The sequence below is a fragment of the Orbicella franksi genome, chromosome 4, assembly GCF_964199315.1.
Source record: "Orbicella franksi chromosome 4, jaOrbFran1.1, whole genome shotgun sequence".
NCBI lineage: Eukaryota > Metazoa > Cnidaria > Anthozoa > Scleractinia > Merulinidae > Orbicella > Orbicella franksi.
In genome coordinates this window covers 3803841-3822498 of record NC_138148.1, presented here as the reverse complement: position 1 = coordinate 3822498, position 18658 = coordinate 3803841, and the positions used below count along the sequence as shown (strand labels likewise).

The following is an 18658-nucleotide window of genomic DNA, read 5'->3' as shown; positions in this document are numbered from 1 at the left end:
GCCAACACCTGTTTGTCAAAGCAATATATACAGCCATGTGAAGTTAATATTGAGTTTTACAACCCGGTGAATACGGTAAAAAAACGCTTCTGGAAAATCTTAACGAATTGGTTGAAAATTCCACAAAGTTTCCCTCCGATAACTGCTTGAGGAGAGCCCCGGAGAATTGATGACCTCCATGACCGAGTAAGACCAGACCGGGTCTTGTTTTAGTTTGGCGATTGCGCTGTCAATAACCCGTGATCAAAAGTTCGATTTTTCTCAAGTACAAACCACTTCTGGCGTTTTCCAACGACTAAGCGGATTTAGCGACGAGATAAGTCCAAAGAATAAAGAAAACCAATTGTGAAGCCATTCTTACATTTTTGGCGGCTTGATTAAAAGATTCGAAGAACGGCAATTTTAACACGTACAGCTTGACTGTCCTGAAGGTTCAGGCAGCTTTTGCAGCTCTTAATTTCTGACTATTTGCTTTAGATTATCTACATCAAGGGAAATTACCATAACAACAGTGTTTCAACGAATCAGAGCTCGGCTTCTGACAAAAATGCCAGTTGGTTAGCCTACTGCCGCCGGGCGAACGTGTAGTAATAAGATCTCGACAAAGACTTTATCGTAAACTCATGAAATATTTAACAGTTTTTCGCGATGTGAAAGCCACGATATCATTATCTGTGACTACAAGTTTGTGTAAATGAAGAAAAAGCAGACAAAAGAGAAACGAAAGGAAAAATTAAATCCTTTAGAAATCGCTTTCATTGATCAGCCTATTCGGACCAGCTGCACGCCATTTCAGCTGACGAGCAATTGTTGAAAGTCTTCAAAATTACCAACGGGTCGGAAATTGCTTAAACACTCACAATATTGAAGCAATAATAGTTTACCACCGGTCGAGAATGACCTTCTTCAAGGTATAACTTGAACAGAAATAGGTTTGTTTATTTTATAGGATTCATATCATGACATGCGCAAAGTAATTCATGTCATTAGGGGATTTTTATGTACTGGGCAGGACAATTAAATTTCGCGCCATGTGGTGTAGAGCGACTGTTAGGAAAAATAATTACTTCTAGTTAGATCATTACATAAATAGTTTTGTTTTTTTCTTCATCACGTTTGTGAGCTGATTCATAAAAAAGTTTACAACATACGATCCGATTGAAGATGTATGACTTTGCACTCTATATTACTTTCTTTTTCCGTCGTTACAAGAGTTACTAAATTGTAATGTACCAGAATTTATTTAACTGAGAACGGAAAAGCGAACGATTTTAGAAAGTCTATCGCACACCAAGACTGTTTCGCCAGTTTGAATATTTTTCACTGAAAAGAAATTCTACATGAATTAAAAAGTATTAAATTAGGAAACGAGAGACAGTCTGGCGGGAGATATTATCCCTAGCTTTGTAATAAGCGAGTTGATAGAGATCTTTCTTCTTAGAAAACGAGGAAAATGGTTCATTGTTTCATCCCTCGTCTTCACCAACTTAATTAAGATAAATCCCCTGCGGTACGCCTGCTCCAAACGATTAGCTCTAACCACATTATTAGTGGAATAATTCATTATGTTATGTACCCAGTGGGAACCCAGTGAGCCTCGTGAGCAACGTTTAAGACAAAACAATTTTACACGCTAAAAGTTTCTTAAAAATGCTTAAAACTCTGGTGCATTATTCAGGTAGGCTTAGAGGACACGCCTATTTTAGACCCTCGTTTTCTAAACTCTGACTAAGTAGTTATTTTTTGGCCCAAGCGACGTGCTCGTCCGAAGTGACATTAGGAAAATACCTACGAGGAACGAAACAGTGCCAGCTGCGAGCATTTCAAAACCTGCATGTTGAAGTTTATTATTGCTCAGCCTTGACAACAATGCATTCATTATTAATGCCAATAACTTCACGTAAAATACTAACGGAAAGAATCGAACGACCAAAGCGAGCATTCAAAAAATGTTTTCGTAGACAAAAATCTTTCAAGAAAAGTGACACATTTTGAGAAAAATCTACTACCTCTGAATTTTTTTTTTCAGCGGGATTCAAATAAAAACAAAGTACCACTGTTTTAAAAATAAAAGTAAAAGTTAACTGTTCGAAAATGACTTAGTAAATTCAGAGAGAAACTGAAATACATTATTGGAAAATCGGTTTAAGCGAGTTGTAAGTTTGCAACATCAGTTTCGAAACTGAATTACAGCATATAACATATAGCATAAGATATAATAATTCCATAAAATGTACTATTGATTTCAAATGTTTGAAATCTAAGAACATCATTGGACATCTCTATTTAACCATCTGTCCGAAATTAAGGCTATTAATTCTAGGTTCTTCAAAATTCTGACATTCTAGGTTCTTCAAAATAAAGAGCTTAGTTTACGAAGTTCGATATTTACGCGAGATTGCTAGATTTAAGATAAGCAATGTATTATTAATCCCAAGAAAAGGCAGAGGGAAATTTATGAATAAAATATGTATCAACCAACATTAGTGTATACTATTATTTTGACTGTCATATTCAGTATTATTTTATGGGTAAATTATGGCGTCTATTTATTTGTTTTTGAGATATGGACTTTTAGAGAGCCTACAGATTTAGAAATAAGTTAACAACTACAATTAACAGGAAAAGCGAGTTCTTGCGAATTTGAGTGTTGAAGGACGGTATGCTAACGGGATAAGGGTTAACGCGGTAAACATTGCAGTATTCGGAAAACCTTAATTTTTACCTGAAGGAGTTGCGAAGAACAAATCCATGGCTGAAATTCGGCCGAGGACATTATAATGTACGAAATAAAACATTGGTACATTTCTTCCGGTAAGAGTGAAAATACTACATGTTTACATCACAAATCAACCGTTGTTCACATCGAACTTGGAAACAACATTGTCATTTATCACCTGCTTTGCAAAATTGTTATAATATGGCGTTTGAGGTCGTTTTAAGTATAAACATTTTCGGAATCAAATCTTCTTAACATTTAGGGCGTTCAACCTCAGCTCGAAAATTAACGTTCTATGTAAAAAGTTTGCAAAACAATGCGTAAACAGTGAAAAATTTAAATTGCACTACACTACATGCAATTAACAGCAGAGACCGCTGAAAGACGTTTGTCCGCTCTGAAGGCTCGGTTATTTAAACTTGGTTCAAACGACATCAGACAAAGTAAATTGTCCTGAAAGTAAACAAGAATGGGTTTGGGTGGGGAGGGGGGAGGGAAGAAAGGAAGGAAGGAGGGAGAGAGGGCGGCAGGGTGGGAAGGTAAGTGAGATGGGCATATGCCTAAAGAGATTTACCTTCATTGTTAAACTTTCAATTAGATAGTAAAGTGAAGTAAAGTAAAGGAGGTACTTGATTTCTATCTAGAAAGTCTGACTTCACGTAGATGAGAAGAGAAGGTATCCGGTCGTTTAGCCCCCAAGTCGAATAGCCCCTAATACTTTAGCCGCCAACCAGAACTGAAGTCGAAAACACTGTCTAGTTTTCGTTCTTTAAGCGTGAATGGGGGCTAATCGACTTCTGGTGGGGGACTAACTGGCTAGGGGCTAATCGTCTTGGGGGCTTAATTATAACGACTGGTAACCGCGGCGACGAGAAATACGTGACGGTGAAATCGCGTTACGGCCTGTCATCTTGAGACACCTGTCTTACAATGATTTTTTGCTTCTACCTCTTGCCACACAGTTCACGAGGTAAATAAATACGGCTTAATAAACCGTATCACGGAGAACAGGTCTAGCTTGCGATCATCCTGTTCAGTTCATGGTATAAGTGAGCCATAGCGACAAGAAAATAAGTTGATGCCAATTAGTTGATATTTTGGTCTTTGAGATGCCCAAAATGATCAAATGTTCCAAAATGTTCAAATGTTGTCGTTTATAGTGGTCAATGCGCTTAGCTACACATAGCTAGTTCATAGGCATGTAACTTAAACTGAAAGAAGCAAATATATCGACTAAAACAAGAGATTATGAAGGTAATCTCTTGACTAAACAAAATAGGCTTAAAAATTCCAACTGGCGGGAGGCAGATCAGAGAAGCTGAACCACGGTGTACCGAGAAATAACTCCAGCCAAGTGGTCAGAACGGGACTTCGACCAGCGACCTCGGGACTTAAACTCGGGCGCCCTAACCACTCGGCCACGCTGCCTTCTCAAAGCGAAAAGGGCGACAAGTTCCAGAAAGAAACAAAAAGACACCTGAAATAGTCACGTATATACATTTACCAGTTGGATGGTGAAGTCAAAGCCCATCAACCTTACCTCAAAAACCAAAAAACGAACGAACATCAAAAAGTGACACATTTGGAAAGAAAACGAAGTAAGCTACTGTACCCTATAATGAACTAGCGTCCTCCTGTTAGCGTGGACAGCCAAACAGAAACACGTTCTCACAACTCTCTGAGTGAAATTATTCCGTGTTTTGCTTTCCTGGTTTCCGTGAGTGATCATTAGCACGCAATCAACTGACGAACAGGTGGAACTTAACCTATTATTAAAGGGAGCGCTGCATTCATTTCACGTATCTTAATTCCAATATTAACCAAAGAATCTATTGGCAACCGCTCTTCTGACGTCGAAACTTAAACAACTGTATGTTTCCGACATAACGGTTGGGCAATTAAACGATAATGGAAATTTTCTTTGCATGTATTCTGGTGTCGTGTTTCAAAATGTCCAACTACCCGCAAGAATTAAATGTCACCTACATTTGTGAATTAAATTTAGAAAATAATATGGTGCTGCAATTTGGCAGGGAGGGTTGTCTCGCGTAACAGTGACGATGGTGCTTTGTAGCTGGAGAACACAATATAGATAATTTAAGGGAACTGAGATGTTTTTGGAAATTAATTCACAGAAATTATTATGCTTGCAAAACATAAGAAAAAAAATAATAAAGTATACAACATGAAGTGAAAATATGCTATGTCATGTACTAAAAGGACACTTCTAAAAGCTAATAAAAGCAAATAAAACGTCGAACTTGTTTTAAAATAATAAATACTAACAAAAATACTGAAAACAATTTTCGCTGTGATAAATTTTGCAAGACGAGCTTTCGAAATGCACAATATTGTTTCACAGTGCAAGTTATTGCCTGGATATCTCAGTCTTGTAAGTGAGAGGTATAGAACTTGTTCGAGATAAGTCCAGCCAGTTTTTGTATAGAAAACCAGCCAGTTCCTGCCCACAGTCTTAACAAAATTAAACACCACTGGAAACTTCTCAGGTTCAGCAAAATAATTACAAAGAGCTACAGTTTCTTAACATTACGTTTTACCAAGCGTCTGATAAAATTAGACTTTTTTATTCTCAATTGTAGGTGTCTTTGAGTTGCATATTGATAAAGCAAACCAAGGCGTTAAACGCGTTTCTATGTAACGTTTTCCACGGCGTCGGAATGGTAAATTTTATTGACAAAGCCTTAGATCTACAAACTTGAGTGATTTTTATTTTTCAGTACAATATAATAGTCTATGTTTAGCGGATAATGAGGGCAGAAATTTGTTGACAAGAAATTTACCGTAGTTTTGTATTTACCTGTGTAACTGATGAAGGTTATAAAACAACAGAAATTTAATTTTATATCCAGATTTCCACCAAAGCTGTGTTAAACACAAGAACTATCCAGAGCAGGAAATATGGACCCGAAAGCTCACCGTTTTACTTTTCATTCAACCCCTGTAAACCTTACGTACCTGAGCAAAGTTCTCCTCCAATCCTCAGAAATCTATATCACTGGTACACTCGCTTCCCTTTCAACCGGGTTATATTCACAGCCCCGACGAAAATTAAACAATGCTACCAACTAATTTTGTTTTTATCCTTGCCTACATGTCGGTGATTTATTCATTTTCAGTACGTCATGGAATAACAGGTGGTAAAGGGATAATTCAAGCGAATATGTTACAGCGGCCTTCAAGAAAATCTCTTAGAATTTCTACGCACATAAAATACAATTTATGCTTTGCGGCAGTTTTGTAAGGCTTGTGAAGTGTCACCGCCTTGACAATACTGTTAATTGGCTAGACTTAGCGGTCTGGTTCGGAATATCTGAACTAATGATTTTCCTTAAAGCGTTAATTCGTTTCGGATAATATCACTTTCATCGTGCCACCAGGTAGCTATAGGATTGACAGAGTGTCATGAAACTCTTTGCGGCACGCACTTAATTGGTAAATAGCGCGCTTAAACGATCACGTTTCGTAACACTTTGGGACCTCTCTTAGCAGGTGAGTAAACTACGCTCACTAAAGGAGAAACAAAATATTCCATGCAGTCAGTCTTAAAATCCATAATTTTCAACGAAAAATTGTTATGTTTTTGATTTTAGTTTGCAAGTCCGCGATTTGAAATTTCACACTTGAGATCCCACAGGAACATTACACATTTGGTTGACCTTGCAAAGCTAAATGGCAATGAAAACAAAGGTAATTTAAACATCTTTATAGAATTCGCCCACGAAAGGCGTCAACAGAATCCCCCGGGCCAATCATTTGGTTGCAAGGATGTTTCAGCCCAAAAATATTTGCTTAGTACTCTCAATTGCATCTTTAATAAATTCAGCCAAATCGTTTGTTAGAAATTATATAAAGGCTGAGTTTTATAGAGTCTTGTGTTTTTTTAAAACACGCATGTACTTTAGGGAGGCACGCCTAGTCTGTGTTACAGGGATTTACATGGGCTTGACATAAAAATGACTAGATGGTGAAAAGTGGTAGACATTCTGCTTGTCCAACATAATGAGACGGAAAGCTGTTGGGCAGATGTAGAGTGGGGTACTTAAACTATTTTCCTCTTAGTTTTCCTCCAGCCCCGCTTCAATACGGCGGTAATTTCAAAGATGCGGAATCCATCCTTATACTGACGTTTGCAAACTCACTCAAAATGTAATTTAGCGCATTTTTCAAAAGATTTTATATAATTGTATTGAATAAAATCCTTCAAGTTTAGCATGGTGTTAATGCATGCTAGATGTTAAAAACTGCCACTAAATTTTGCTGATAACTTTGCAATCAAATTTAGAACACGGTGTTCTCGCCTGCATTAATGTGCTAGAATTTAATCCATTTCGCCGCATCCTTTTAGAAAGATCCACGTATCTCTCTTTCCAAATGATTTTGTTGTGTAAAAATTGTTGACGTCACTGACAATTGTACCTGGAGGCCGTTTTGAAAACTGCTCGATTTTTATCTCCCCCAAACTGCGGGGGATATGTTAAACCCTGAAAAAATGATAATTTATCATAGGTTCACTCCCCTGTCCTTCCCCCTATGGCATTATGTCTGGTTAGGGGTCCGTGATTTTTCACTGGTATCCAGCACCCCTTGGTATAGAGACGCTGTGAGAGAAACGTTTCTTGCCTTAAAACAAGACACAATGCCACAGGCCACGAGATAACGCAGTAATTAGAATCACAATGTTATCCGTGTTGTAAATGTCAAGTCCTTACTGCGTGTTATTCACCGTCATTTTGTGTACTAAACGTTGCCTATCGACCACCTAGAAATTGGTGTTAAATCAAGTTCATCCTCTGGTCTATTTGATATTTTCTTTTTTATTCATGTCACCAGTACACTAGGAACGCATTCTTATTGCAAGGAAACTAGGATGCTGATGTATAAAAGGATATAATTGTATACGTTAAACTTGATACTGAGAGCTATTCGAAAAATATGGAATCAGGTCCGTAACACAAGTCTCTTCGATTATTTTACGGGTAGCTTGTTTGTGTGATTGATTTAGATCTTCCTCAAGATGCTAATCACTTTTCAGAATCAAAGGAGTAAGAAAATGGCTTAAACTGTTCAGTCGGTATACAATCGACTCATTCACAACCGTGCTCTAACAAAGCTCCAAGCCATTTGAGAGTCTTTCCTCATTAACGAGAAGAAGAATGTCGCAGCATGAACCTCACGGCTAAATAAAAGCACTATTGTTTTTAATGAACACCATAGTTTACAACACTAAACTCAATGCATAACAAAAGATTGTTTCTCAAAGTGTTAACGAAATGAAATGAAAAATACTCCAGTCTTTATTTACTGATTTCCTTTAGGATTTTGCAGCTAGTTCTTCAGTTAAAATTTCCCAGTCCGATTGTTTTATTTCAAACCTCTTCCACCTCGTGGCAAATTATACATCCTGTTTAAATCTCTTCCACAGTTAATGGTGTCAGGTGAATGTTATAATATTTGTTTTGGGAGAATCGTTAAGATAAACTAGGTATTTGTATATAGCCGAAAACATCTCTTGCAAGCTAAGGTTTGTAAATAGATGAGCTCCTTATGTAACGACCACCAAATTATTGGATAGATAATGAATAATATTTCTTGAGATAAAACTCCAAACATCTTGGTCATGCCGCAATGATAAGCACCGGTTTAATACCGCAAAATAGGGTATTTCGTGAGTTAAAATCAATTCTGATACTCAGGATAAAGAGATAAGCCAATAAATAAACTTTGCTTCCGAATTATATTCTTATTGTTGAAACTATAACGCTATAATTCTTTCTTATTGGTCTTCTCTGCCGTTGAAGCCCTGAATTTTTTCAGGCTTCTTCTTTCCAATTGCTTAAATTGGAAAAGTAACTGCGATGATCATTCTTCACTTTCATGAATTAAGTCTATAAATTTGATGTATGCCGTAGCAAAAACTGCTCTATGTTAAGCATTTTCTACCTATTAGGACTGATAACTCTGAAATTCCACTGATAAACGTAAAGGTTTGCAGATTTGCAATGTTTTATCGTCAGTTTATCTGGATTGTATCTTAGTTATTCTGTGTAGTGTATTAAGTTATTTAGATACTCCTTTACGAAAATCTCTGAGCCGACCACAGGATCCTCAGCTCAAGGATGCCCGTTTAACTCGAAGCCGATGCCACTGAAAATAAATTGTTCTTAGTCTTAAAATTATAACCGAAGGCGCTTGATGCATAATAAATTTCTTTACAATTTACCATTTTCATTACAAACAACAACTTGGCACCGCATTTTGAAAATTAAAACTAAGCGAACGAGTTAAACTTTCGTTTACTTGAAAAGGAGTCAAATCGTCTGAACTGATTTAACTCGACAGCTGCTGTTATATTCGTCTAGAAACTCAAGCACTCTAACAGCAAAATCGGATTTTTAGCGAGTGAAATGTGGCGGGCGTAATGTGTCCTGCAGTTAGACGGTTAATCATAAGCATCTTTTATAAATTAATGAATTTCCTACCTGAACTTGTTGTTCTGAAGATGGAAAAAGAAAAAAATGTCAGCGAAAAAAGCCGCAAGCCTTGATATTCTAGAAATCCTTGTGACGATTTTCTCGGTAAGGAAATCAAATCGATGTTCGACGAAATGCGAAGAATATCTCCAAATTTACATATCTTCCTTTTCACCTTGAGTTCCAATAAAAACTTGCAGGCAAGGCGCCAAATATTAGCTGGTTGCAGTATTCAGTTTATTGAAGCCAGCAATGTGAGTTACAACTCATTAATTTTTACGAGATTTGATAGGAAGTCGTAAATTTGCCGTGTTTGAAAGTTCTCCTACTATGATGTCACCATGAGAAGCCCTCATTACCAAAACATCAAGGCATCAAGGTTTTGTGTTCATTTTGAACGAAATTGAAAAAGACATCATTGTCCGGAATTATATTTACATAATCCAGGCACTAATGGTGTTTCATAATTAATACACATTACGTCAGCTACGCAGGGAATTTATATCAACATCGAGGCAAAGTCGTGTCAGTCAGTCAGTTCGAGGCCAACAAGTTTTGGTCCAACTTACGAACTCATCTATTTACTTTTCGTGCTTAATTTACTGTGTATCGAACGAAACTTGGCAGATGTGAAGTATTTAGAAAAATGGGTGGCCAAATAAACCATGTCATTGTAAAAAACAATAGCGTTATTGAAGTATTTGCATCAACCCTTCTATTAAATCAATAACAATAATTTTACTGCTACAAGAGAGAACAGCTGAATACATGAACACTCCTAAAACTGAAGTACAATACAAGATGAAAACAGTTTCAACAACTCATCCCAAAACCATGATGCAAAACACACACAAACGGTGCCTCTCATTCCCTTCTATGGTTTGAATTTTGTAACTTTGAGAAAGATAAATGTTTGGGCATCCAGAGAGTGATGGTGGTAATTAATAATAAGTCCCCACCCACGTTACACAAACCAGGCATGTTTCCCTACATAACAAAAGAAAGTTTTCCTTTGTTACTCTTAGCCTTTGAAAATTTATCAATAAGTTAGTATGTATGTCAGCTGGATTTTGTTTCGACAACAAAGCGTGTTATGAAGCGAAAGAATATCTGATTTAAGAATAAGATAAATGTTTTTTTTCTCAATTTAAAAGCTAAACACAGCAAACGACATGGAAGCTATGAACGTGAGGGACTGGAATCTCAGTTTTCAGTCTCATTCTCGGCGATTTTTCGGCATAAGTTAAAATTTCAGACCATTTCGCAGCTATCGATAATTATCAAAAACTGAATCATTGGAAAATGCAATTCGAGAGTTTTCATTGGTCTAGCCATCATGGGTTATGAGCCATTACACCATGCTCTATAAAAATGGTAAGCGTGCGTGTAATTTTTTGGTACGTTTTTATTTTGATTTCATTTTAGTTCTCTATATTCTGGGGGCGTTTTTTAATAAAACAGTTATTCCACTCGTGCTCGCTGAATATGAGATGGTTCAGTAGTCAACTCGCCGCTATGCTCCTCGTTGGATATCTATCATCTCACATCCAACGTGCGCTCGTGGAATAATTGCTAATCATTTCAGATCTCAGATATCATTCTACCCGAAATTCTGTAAAAATGTGGAATTTTCGTTTTTATACCGGAATTTGAATCTTAAGGTATTGAGCTCATTTTCTCGAGCTCAAAACGAGTTATTTTTACCTTTGAGAAAAGATATCTCAAGAAGGATTTAAAGCTTTTGACCTCAAATTTTCAGGATTGCTAGGTCTCACTGAGTTAATTGTTATGAATGAGGGAATTTGCCATAGAATTCTTAGGATAAAAGTTATCAAAACAGTATCTAGATTTAGCCATTGCCACGGGACCATAAGTCAATCAATAAGAGCAAGCGTTGGCTTCAGCATAACTGTACCTACATAACAATAGACTATGCAATTTTGGCCTACCAATGCCTGAAAGCATTTTTTTTGTATCACCTAGCTCCTAAACCAGCAGGGAAGTAAAAGAAAACAATAAACTGAAGAAATAGAAATAAAAATAAAAATCTCTTAGCTTTGACAATACTGCACCCAAAAACACGTTACACACATAAAAATAAAGGTTAATTAAAATGTTTTCCCTTCCCCTCGTTTGCAATTTTATGTTCAATGTAGGCTGAAAACCTAGCTTAATGGGCGAAAATGATAACAAGCGAGAAAAAGATATTCCAAATGATAGCCACACGCCAAAAACAATAATTTAGCTCATTTAAATTGCATATGAAACAACGGATGTGTCTCCAGCCGTGATACCCCAGCTGTGTTTCTTTCTCCGTGTTTCTAGTTGCTGAATATACCCACTTTTTTCTCCGTAAACTCTTAAATTTACGGCGTTTACCGTCTGTTTTAAGGTGTTTTCTCACGGAAGTGAAAATATTTGTATCTGAATTGCTGTGAATTGGAGATATCTCTCTATTAATTGGCTGGATCGATCTTAAGATAAGAGGAAAAGAAAACTGGGGGCAATTATTTCTGTTTGCCGTTTGCCGAAACCATCATTTTTTAAAGGCACTCTAATAACTTTCAAATAACATAATGGAAAAGAAGTTATAAACTGTTGGATAATAGCTGTTGATTAAAACTGCCATTAAGATAAAACTGATAGTGCGAAAACACACATGATTTCTATTACAGTGGTGGGTGATTGACTTGTCTATATATTAGGTCTGATAAAGGTCTTTGCTGTTGTCGTATGATGAAACGTGCTGGCGAGACTATTTGACACTACAAAGACTGACCGCACGATTAAAATGTGTTGTCACGATTAGAGATTTCGTCAGCATTGTGTTTCAGTTAGCACGAGAAGAGAAAAAAAGCAAACTGAACAAAAAAAGACAACAAGAACACCGAAACAAGAACAACAAAAACAACAACAACGATACTGACAAGGGTCAACGTAAGAAAGTTCAGTTGCTGAATGAAACATAATAGTGAGAGATTTGAATTAACATTCTATACAAGAACAGTACTGATAACACCCCAACCACTGTGAGATAAATGGTATTTCAGCTTTAATTGCCATTCGTAAATTTTAACCTGGATAGCACGACATCTGTATCATATATGACATTTTCGTTATATCACGTCTTCGTAACAATCCAAAGAAAGCAAATTTTTGAAAATTAAATATGATTTTTTCTGTCACTGACACAGGCATATACTTTGAAAAAGAATTCCGAGTGCTCCATCTAGGAGTCGAACCTAAGACCTTCTTGTTACTAATCTAGATGCTTTACCACTGGCTACAGGAGACTGGAATCATTTGAACCTAGTTTAATGGCCTCAGCTCCCATGGGTCTCTTGCAGAGATGCTCCCGGTACAGTACATCTGGACTATTAGCCAGGAGGTCTTGGCTCTCCGAGTATGCCTGTTTCACTGACAGAAAATCACCATCTTCTTTAATATTAACCAAGCTAAAAATCCACTATCTCATTCGTTATCAAAGCGAATTTTTATTTGCAAATAAACATCTTAGAAATAAAAATATTCACAGGCAATAGCGAAAATGTATTTTTAAGAGGATGATAATAATTCTTGACAATTAATCTAGCGAGAAAATAGTCGACCCTCCGAATTAACAAATTACAGTGCAAGGCTAAATTTTCGTCAGAATTAGGAAACATTAATGCATGTACGAGAGTTTAAAAGGCAATTTAGTTGGCAAGTTTTGTAGTCTTCGCCCACACAATTTTAATTTTGCGTTCGCGCTTTATCGATGGAAACAACATCAAACGATGCCACCAGCATTCATCACAATTTTACCGGCATTAACTGATTCAAAAAGAATATTTGATGACCACGATGTATTAAAGTCAGTCCTTTTCCACGACTGCTAATAACTTGACAAGCCTATGCTAATGCCGTCTTCAGCAAAACATGTTACTATAAACAACTTCGAACAAGGCAAATTAGCAAGATCCGCTGTATTAGGTGAATCTTGTAGCACCTTTTTCTCGCTCCAGAACAATTTCCTTCCTCTAGAAATCTAGGGTAAATACAAATGCGTTGCCTCTAACGGATGTCTGTGTGTTAAATCGCGTTAAACGTGTCTTCGGTATAGAAGCAGTTGAATAAGTCGCTCAATGCTCATTTTTATTCATCTGGCGCTATATTCCTAAACAAATAAGCCAACTCAGTTTTATTTGTCTTAGGCCAGAGGGAGGTTTACTACTTAATAGGCAGTTATTAGGGATTCATATTTTTAAGACGCGCCCTCCGAGAGAAATTGTGGCGATATAAGCACAAAAAATAACCCTTGACACTAGTTCGGCAAAATACAATGGCAAAGCGGTGCACCATCGAATTTTTGAAACGTACCCGCACGCGTTTTGAAATTGTCAACTTCACCTTGCACTAGTGCTTCAAGCAAACATTCAAGTAGATAGAATTTCACGAACCCCAACTTGAACGTATTTGAGGTTGTAACCTAATACATTTTGTGAAACTTTATATATTTACGATAAATCCAAAAGGCCTCTCTCGTGATAGACTTCCTGAAACAGTGTATCCGTGTCTAACACAGCCATGCCACAATATTTATTCTCTTGGCTGCATGTTTGACGAGGTTAGACAAAATGTCCCATTCACTAAAGAGCTGAGTTCGTGTCAGCAATGCAACACAAAGATGAAACATTATTCCGGATACCATAGACGTAGGTTTATCATTATTCATTCCAAACTAAACAGAAGTTACTCAAAATGGTTCCTGAATAAAATATAAATAGACAAGGGCATAACTCACGAAAGTAGCGATGAATTAACGTCGAGTCTTGTTCTTCAGAATGTTTCTCATAAGCTGCAGAGTTTCCAACTTCATCTCACTGAAACAAAGACGATTAACGAAAAACCTATTAGAATCCATAAGGCTTTCTATTCCAAGCAAACTGACTCTCTAGTCAGAACATGCTGTTTCGACATACAAACCACATTTACTTTTCTAAGCCGTAGAAAAGTTTCATTTATTGATGGCGGCAATATTGGCCCGGAGGTCGGATAAAAATTTAAAGCTAATAATTCGGCCGGAATTAAAGTAGCCGGCGCTTAGCAATCGAAGAATAGAAGTCCCAAGAAGGAAACATTCACTGCTTAAGCTTGCAGATAAAATTACACTTGAGTTCTAACCGGAATATCTTACCGGCAACATCTGTTTTACCATTTTTTTATTCCGCGCACCGGCTGGCCGCTGGGCGCTGCAACAATGGTTAACAAAACTCCTACCTAACGCGTCCTGCTCCGAATGAACCACCAAATATGTCTTGGTGTTTGTCTTCTTGGAGGAATATTTCGAACATAGATGCAAGCAAACGTTTCTGGTCAGAGACCAAATGAAATGTCAATACATACTGAATATTGTTATCTGGAAACCCAGCGCCGGATCTAGCGCGCTAGCTAAACAAAAGGCAGTAGTTTAAACAATTAAGACAGACAGGCTGCTACAAAGCAAAGAGAGATATGTTGATGGGCCACGTACGAATTTGAAAATTTTGCTGCAAAAAGCGGTCCCCTCAACGTTTAATATATCCTTTTCTAATAACACGGGCTAACAGGCGGCTTTCTGATTAATCTTATTTGCTTGGATATCATTGGTTGAAGATTCAAAGGGACTTGTTCCCCAACAGCGCACCAACAAAATGAGGTCATGAATCGATCGCCACATGCAAATTTCCATGCTATCCAATAACATTGTTATTAATGATTTATCTTGTTTAAATTTGTTTATCGCAATATTTTGTACTAAACAAGAGACCGATAAAATCGGAAACGATATTACTTAAATAAAAGAAAACCCCTCGCCTCACACATTCAAAAGTGAAGTTTGAAATCGCATGCAATAGGGCCACAAAAGCTTGACCTCAAAGGGAACTTCCTCGAATGCACAACACGACGTAAGTGATTTTAAAAGTCGTTTCAGAAGTTGTCGACAATGCGCGTTTTTTAGTGATTCATTTATCTTTTCAAATAAAAAGCTTCATTCAACTAACGGGACAGGAGCTGTCTTAATTTAGATTTTTTAAATTTCTTTTTTCCGTTTATTTGTTTTGGAGGAAATGTCAAATTGAGAACCACAGCTTCGCTCTTTTAGAAATGACATGAATGCCATTTTTATCTTTTGCGAGTAAAAATGACTTGTCTGATTTGAAATATTGCAGATTACTCCTTCCTAGCAAAGTTTTGTTTTAAAAGGAGTCGAATAAAGTTGCAATTAAGTAAAATATAGACAGAACAGCCTTGTTTGCTTTAACTTTACAGACGAAAGCCGTTTATGATATCTGCGAGAAGATCAGTTTTTGCTCTCTTAATCACTTACTGCATGCTACGCGTTTAAAATCTCTAAAATTGTAATGTGAAATAAATCTTCCCAAGTTGAAATTAAAAAACTAGCTTGCATAGTAATACTGGAGTTTATTTTGTTCTAAGTAATTTTGTTTTTGAAAGATCTCCGAATAAAGTTGTAATTAAAAAAAAAACATAGACAAAACAATCATATATGCTCCAACTCTACTGAAGAAGCACTTCATTAAATTCTAAGTTTTTTTCTTGTTACTACGCCAGTTTTTGCTCTATCGTTCATTGCTGCTCACTGAAAATATTTCAAATTGTAATAGATCTTAGCTTTCAAAGCTTATTTCACAAGTTTAAGAAATAAAGTGCACCGAAATGTATCGAAATTTCGTTATGTATACAATACAACAATGTATCTAAAATGTACTCGAAGGATTCGGCTTAAAGATTTGAATGAGATGTCCTTAATTCTGGATATTAGAATAATTGGTGCGAGTTTCAAGATATTGAAAAAATTTGCCAAGCGGGTCCAGAGGGAAGCTGAGAATTTCTTAGCTTTCAATGAGCATATTTTAACAGAAGGAATTCCAAATCTTGTGAACTGATGATTTCCAAAGCAACAATAACAATTCCTTACTTGTGTTAGCAGAAGAAAATCTCGTACTAAAAATTGGGTTTACCAAATTGATGAAATTCTTCTTGACGTAATGGACTTAGCTTTTCTAGTCGTAATCACATTGCAATAAAAGCGATTCGTGCAGAGTTCTTTAAACGAAATGATTCCAGACAATTAGAACGCCGGATGTCTGTCTCCAAAGCCAATATTCCGTATGTTAGTCCCAAGGATAGATCTCAATTTGAATAAAAGTCCCAGAGAAAATTCTTAAAATATAATATGCAGATGGTTTTCTTCAATTAGGTTTACGTTACAAGCGTTTCATAAAAGTAACATTCTACATTATACGAATGTAACTTGATAATACCTTTACTAAATACAGTATAGATAAGGCGTTCTCTAATGTTTAGACGAGAATCCCACGCTACGTAATTTAAAATTTTCGATTAAAAATGGGCAAGGCTATCTTTGTTAAAGATGTAATTTGAAAGTCGCAAACCTATTCCTCGAGGACTGGTGCTGTTTGACACTTCTTCCCAGTTAATAGAGGAATTTAATGGCGCTGCATGTGTATTTTCTGTAGTCTTCACTCCACGAAATTCGACTCGGAAATTCGAAGGCGCACTTTGTTGGCTTGGAACCCATTTGTAGCGCGGCTTTTGCGCAGTAATTGCGAAACAGCAAGCCTTGATATTAAGGGAAATGGGGTGTCAAAATTTTTATTTGGCTAGCACTAATTACGCCTTGGTCACCTCATTAAGGGCGGAATGATCTGTCGGAAATGATTGCAGTTACCAATAAGAGCTCAGCTCTTTTCCTTTATTTGTGTTCATTTCTAACTTAGGCGACTTCTTTGATCGAAAGACGTTTTAAAATGACGAGTGGGATAGCTGAGAAGTTTCAAAAAAAGATAACCGTGAATTTTCTCCATAAAATCTCCTGATGAGATCTCAAACAGTGCAGGTACCTTGAACTAAAACGTTGTTACGGTTACGAGCGGTTTGCGGTTGAAGTAACGAGTTTTTCATCAACTAAAGATCTTGTATTCAACGAGAGATTTTATAAATAAAATTGTAGGTACGTCCAATTACCCAATATTTACGGTCTTTTTTTGTCTTTTGGATAACCGAAGACTGTTGTTATTTAGGGACCCCATGTTGAGAGATTTCCAGGGCTCAAAAACGAAATTTGAATAAATATTTCTTCTGATGAAAGTGCTTACGATTACGTTTTTAACATCAGTGTAGAGTCAACTTAAAATTCCTCATATAATAATGTAAATGATCGTGTCTCGAGTAGTAGTTTGTGGTTGAAAGATTGGCGAAACATTAGTTTGGTAAAAAGTCTCCATTAGACCTAAATTATCCTCCGACTGCCGTGTCAGAAACCACAACATCGAAATATTTGGTCTGTCCCTTACAAAGCGGTGCGTTTCAGTCTTATAATTCCTTGTTTCTTCATTATTTTATGTTGGCAGTTGTGTTATAAGAAAGAAAAAAGGCGAATCGACCTTCTGTAGCGCGCTAAATGATGCTGCATCATAAAAAAATTGCATGAGAGGGGTTAAAAATTCCTATAACCGCAGGGGTTTTCTTCAGTCTATAAGTTAATTGAAATCTTCGATTGGTTTATAAATCTCGCCAGTCAGGTTTAAATTCTTCTTCTTAAGGAACAGACTGTTTTGTCGATAGCCAGATCTTTAGCTGATTAAAGTTCTTTTCAATTATAGATCCTTTACAAATCAATCAAAACTATTCAGAAGTGTAGAAAGTTTCAAGAGAGACTTCTTGTTTAGTTTATCCTTACGCATTTTTAGAACTAATTAATGCTGAAAACTATGAATCTACACCCATCTCTGACTTAGCTTTATTTTCGTGTGACCCCAGATTTGTTGTATTTCCTCGTTCAGGACGGATCCATCGCTGCACCTTCAACTGATTCTATTATATAATCCGCGTATTTTTTAAATTCATGAGGCCTGCACGTTGTGACCTTTGTGAATATAAGTTATATATTATTCATGCAAGGCGCAAGCTTTCTGATACAGATTTGAGATACTATAGGACTATTAACTGAAATTTACTGAAATTTACACCATTTTACATCGTTTTCCCAGCAATTTAAACTTAAGTCCTATCTTCAGTGAGGTTTACCCCAACTTAAGCGCCAATTATATTTGCTTTCTCAGCTAGCTTAGGTTAAAATTAAAAAAATCACCTCAACAAATCTTTGGAAAACATCTTAAAGCGTAATTTACAATGCATTAATTCAAGAGAGCTACTTCGTATTCGAATAGCGTTCTTAACATCGTCAAAAAAACCTTTTCATGGCTTCCGTTTTATTAGTGCTAGCGTCCCATCCGGTATAAATTTGTTTTTTTCATTACAGTAACCCTATTTATCGTCGCAAAAATTTCGAATGTTTATTACATCACACACCTTTTTAAAGCTACTTATTTTGCATGCTACTGGTTGTTAAATTTTACTTCAGCCATTACAGGCTAATTTG

The 18658-nt window shown here is 36.6% G+C and overlaps 1 protein-coding gene across 9 annotated transcripts in view; it reads right to left on the bottom strand.

Annotated features, from left to right (window-relative positions):
- Positions 1 to 18658, bottom strand: part of LOC145485992 (voltage-gated delayed rectifier potassium channel KCNH1-like) — a 46790-nt gene that overhangs the window by 19515 nt on the left and 8617 nt on the right. For 3 of the 9 annotated variants that reach the window (XM_081464672.1, XM_081464671.1, XM_081464673.1), the window contains exon 2: positions 13994 to 14072. Coding sequence is in view for 1 of the 9 variants with exons in the window: in XM_081464668.1 (XP_081320794.1) it covers positions 362 to 363 (2 nt within the window). In the remaining 8 variants the exon portion in view is untranslated. The other 6 variants (XM_081464669.1, XM_081464670.1, XM_081464674.1 and 3 more) reach the window with 6 other exon arrangements.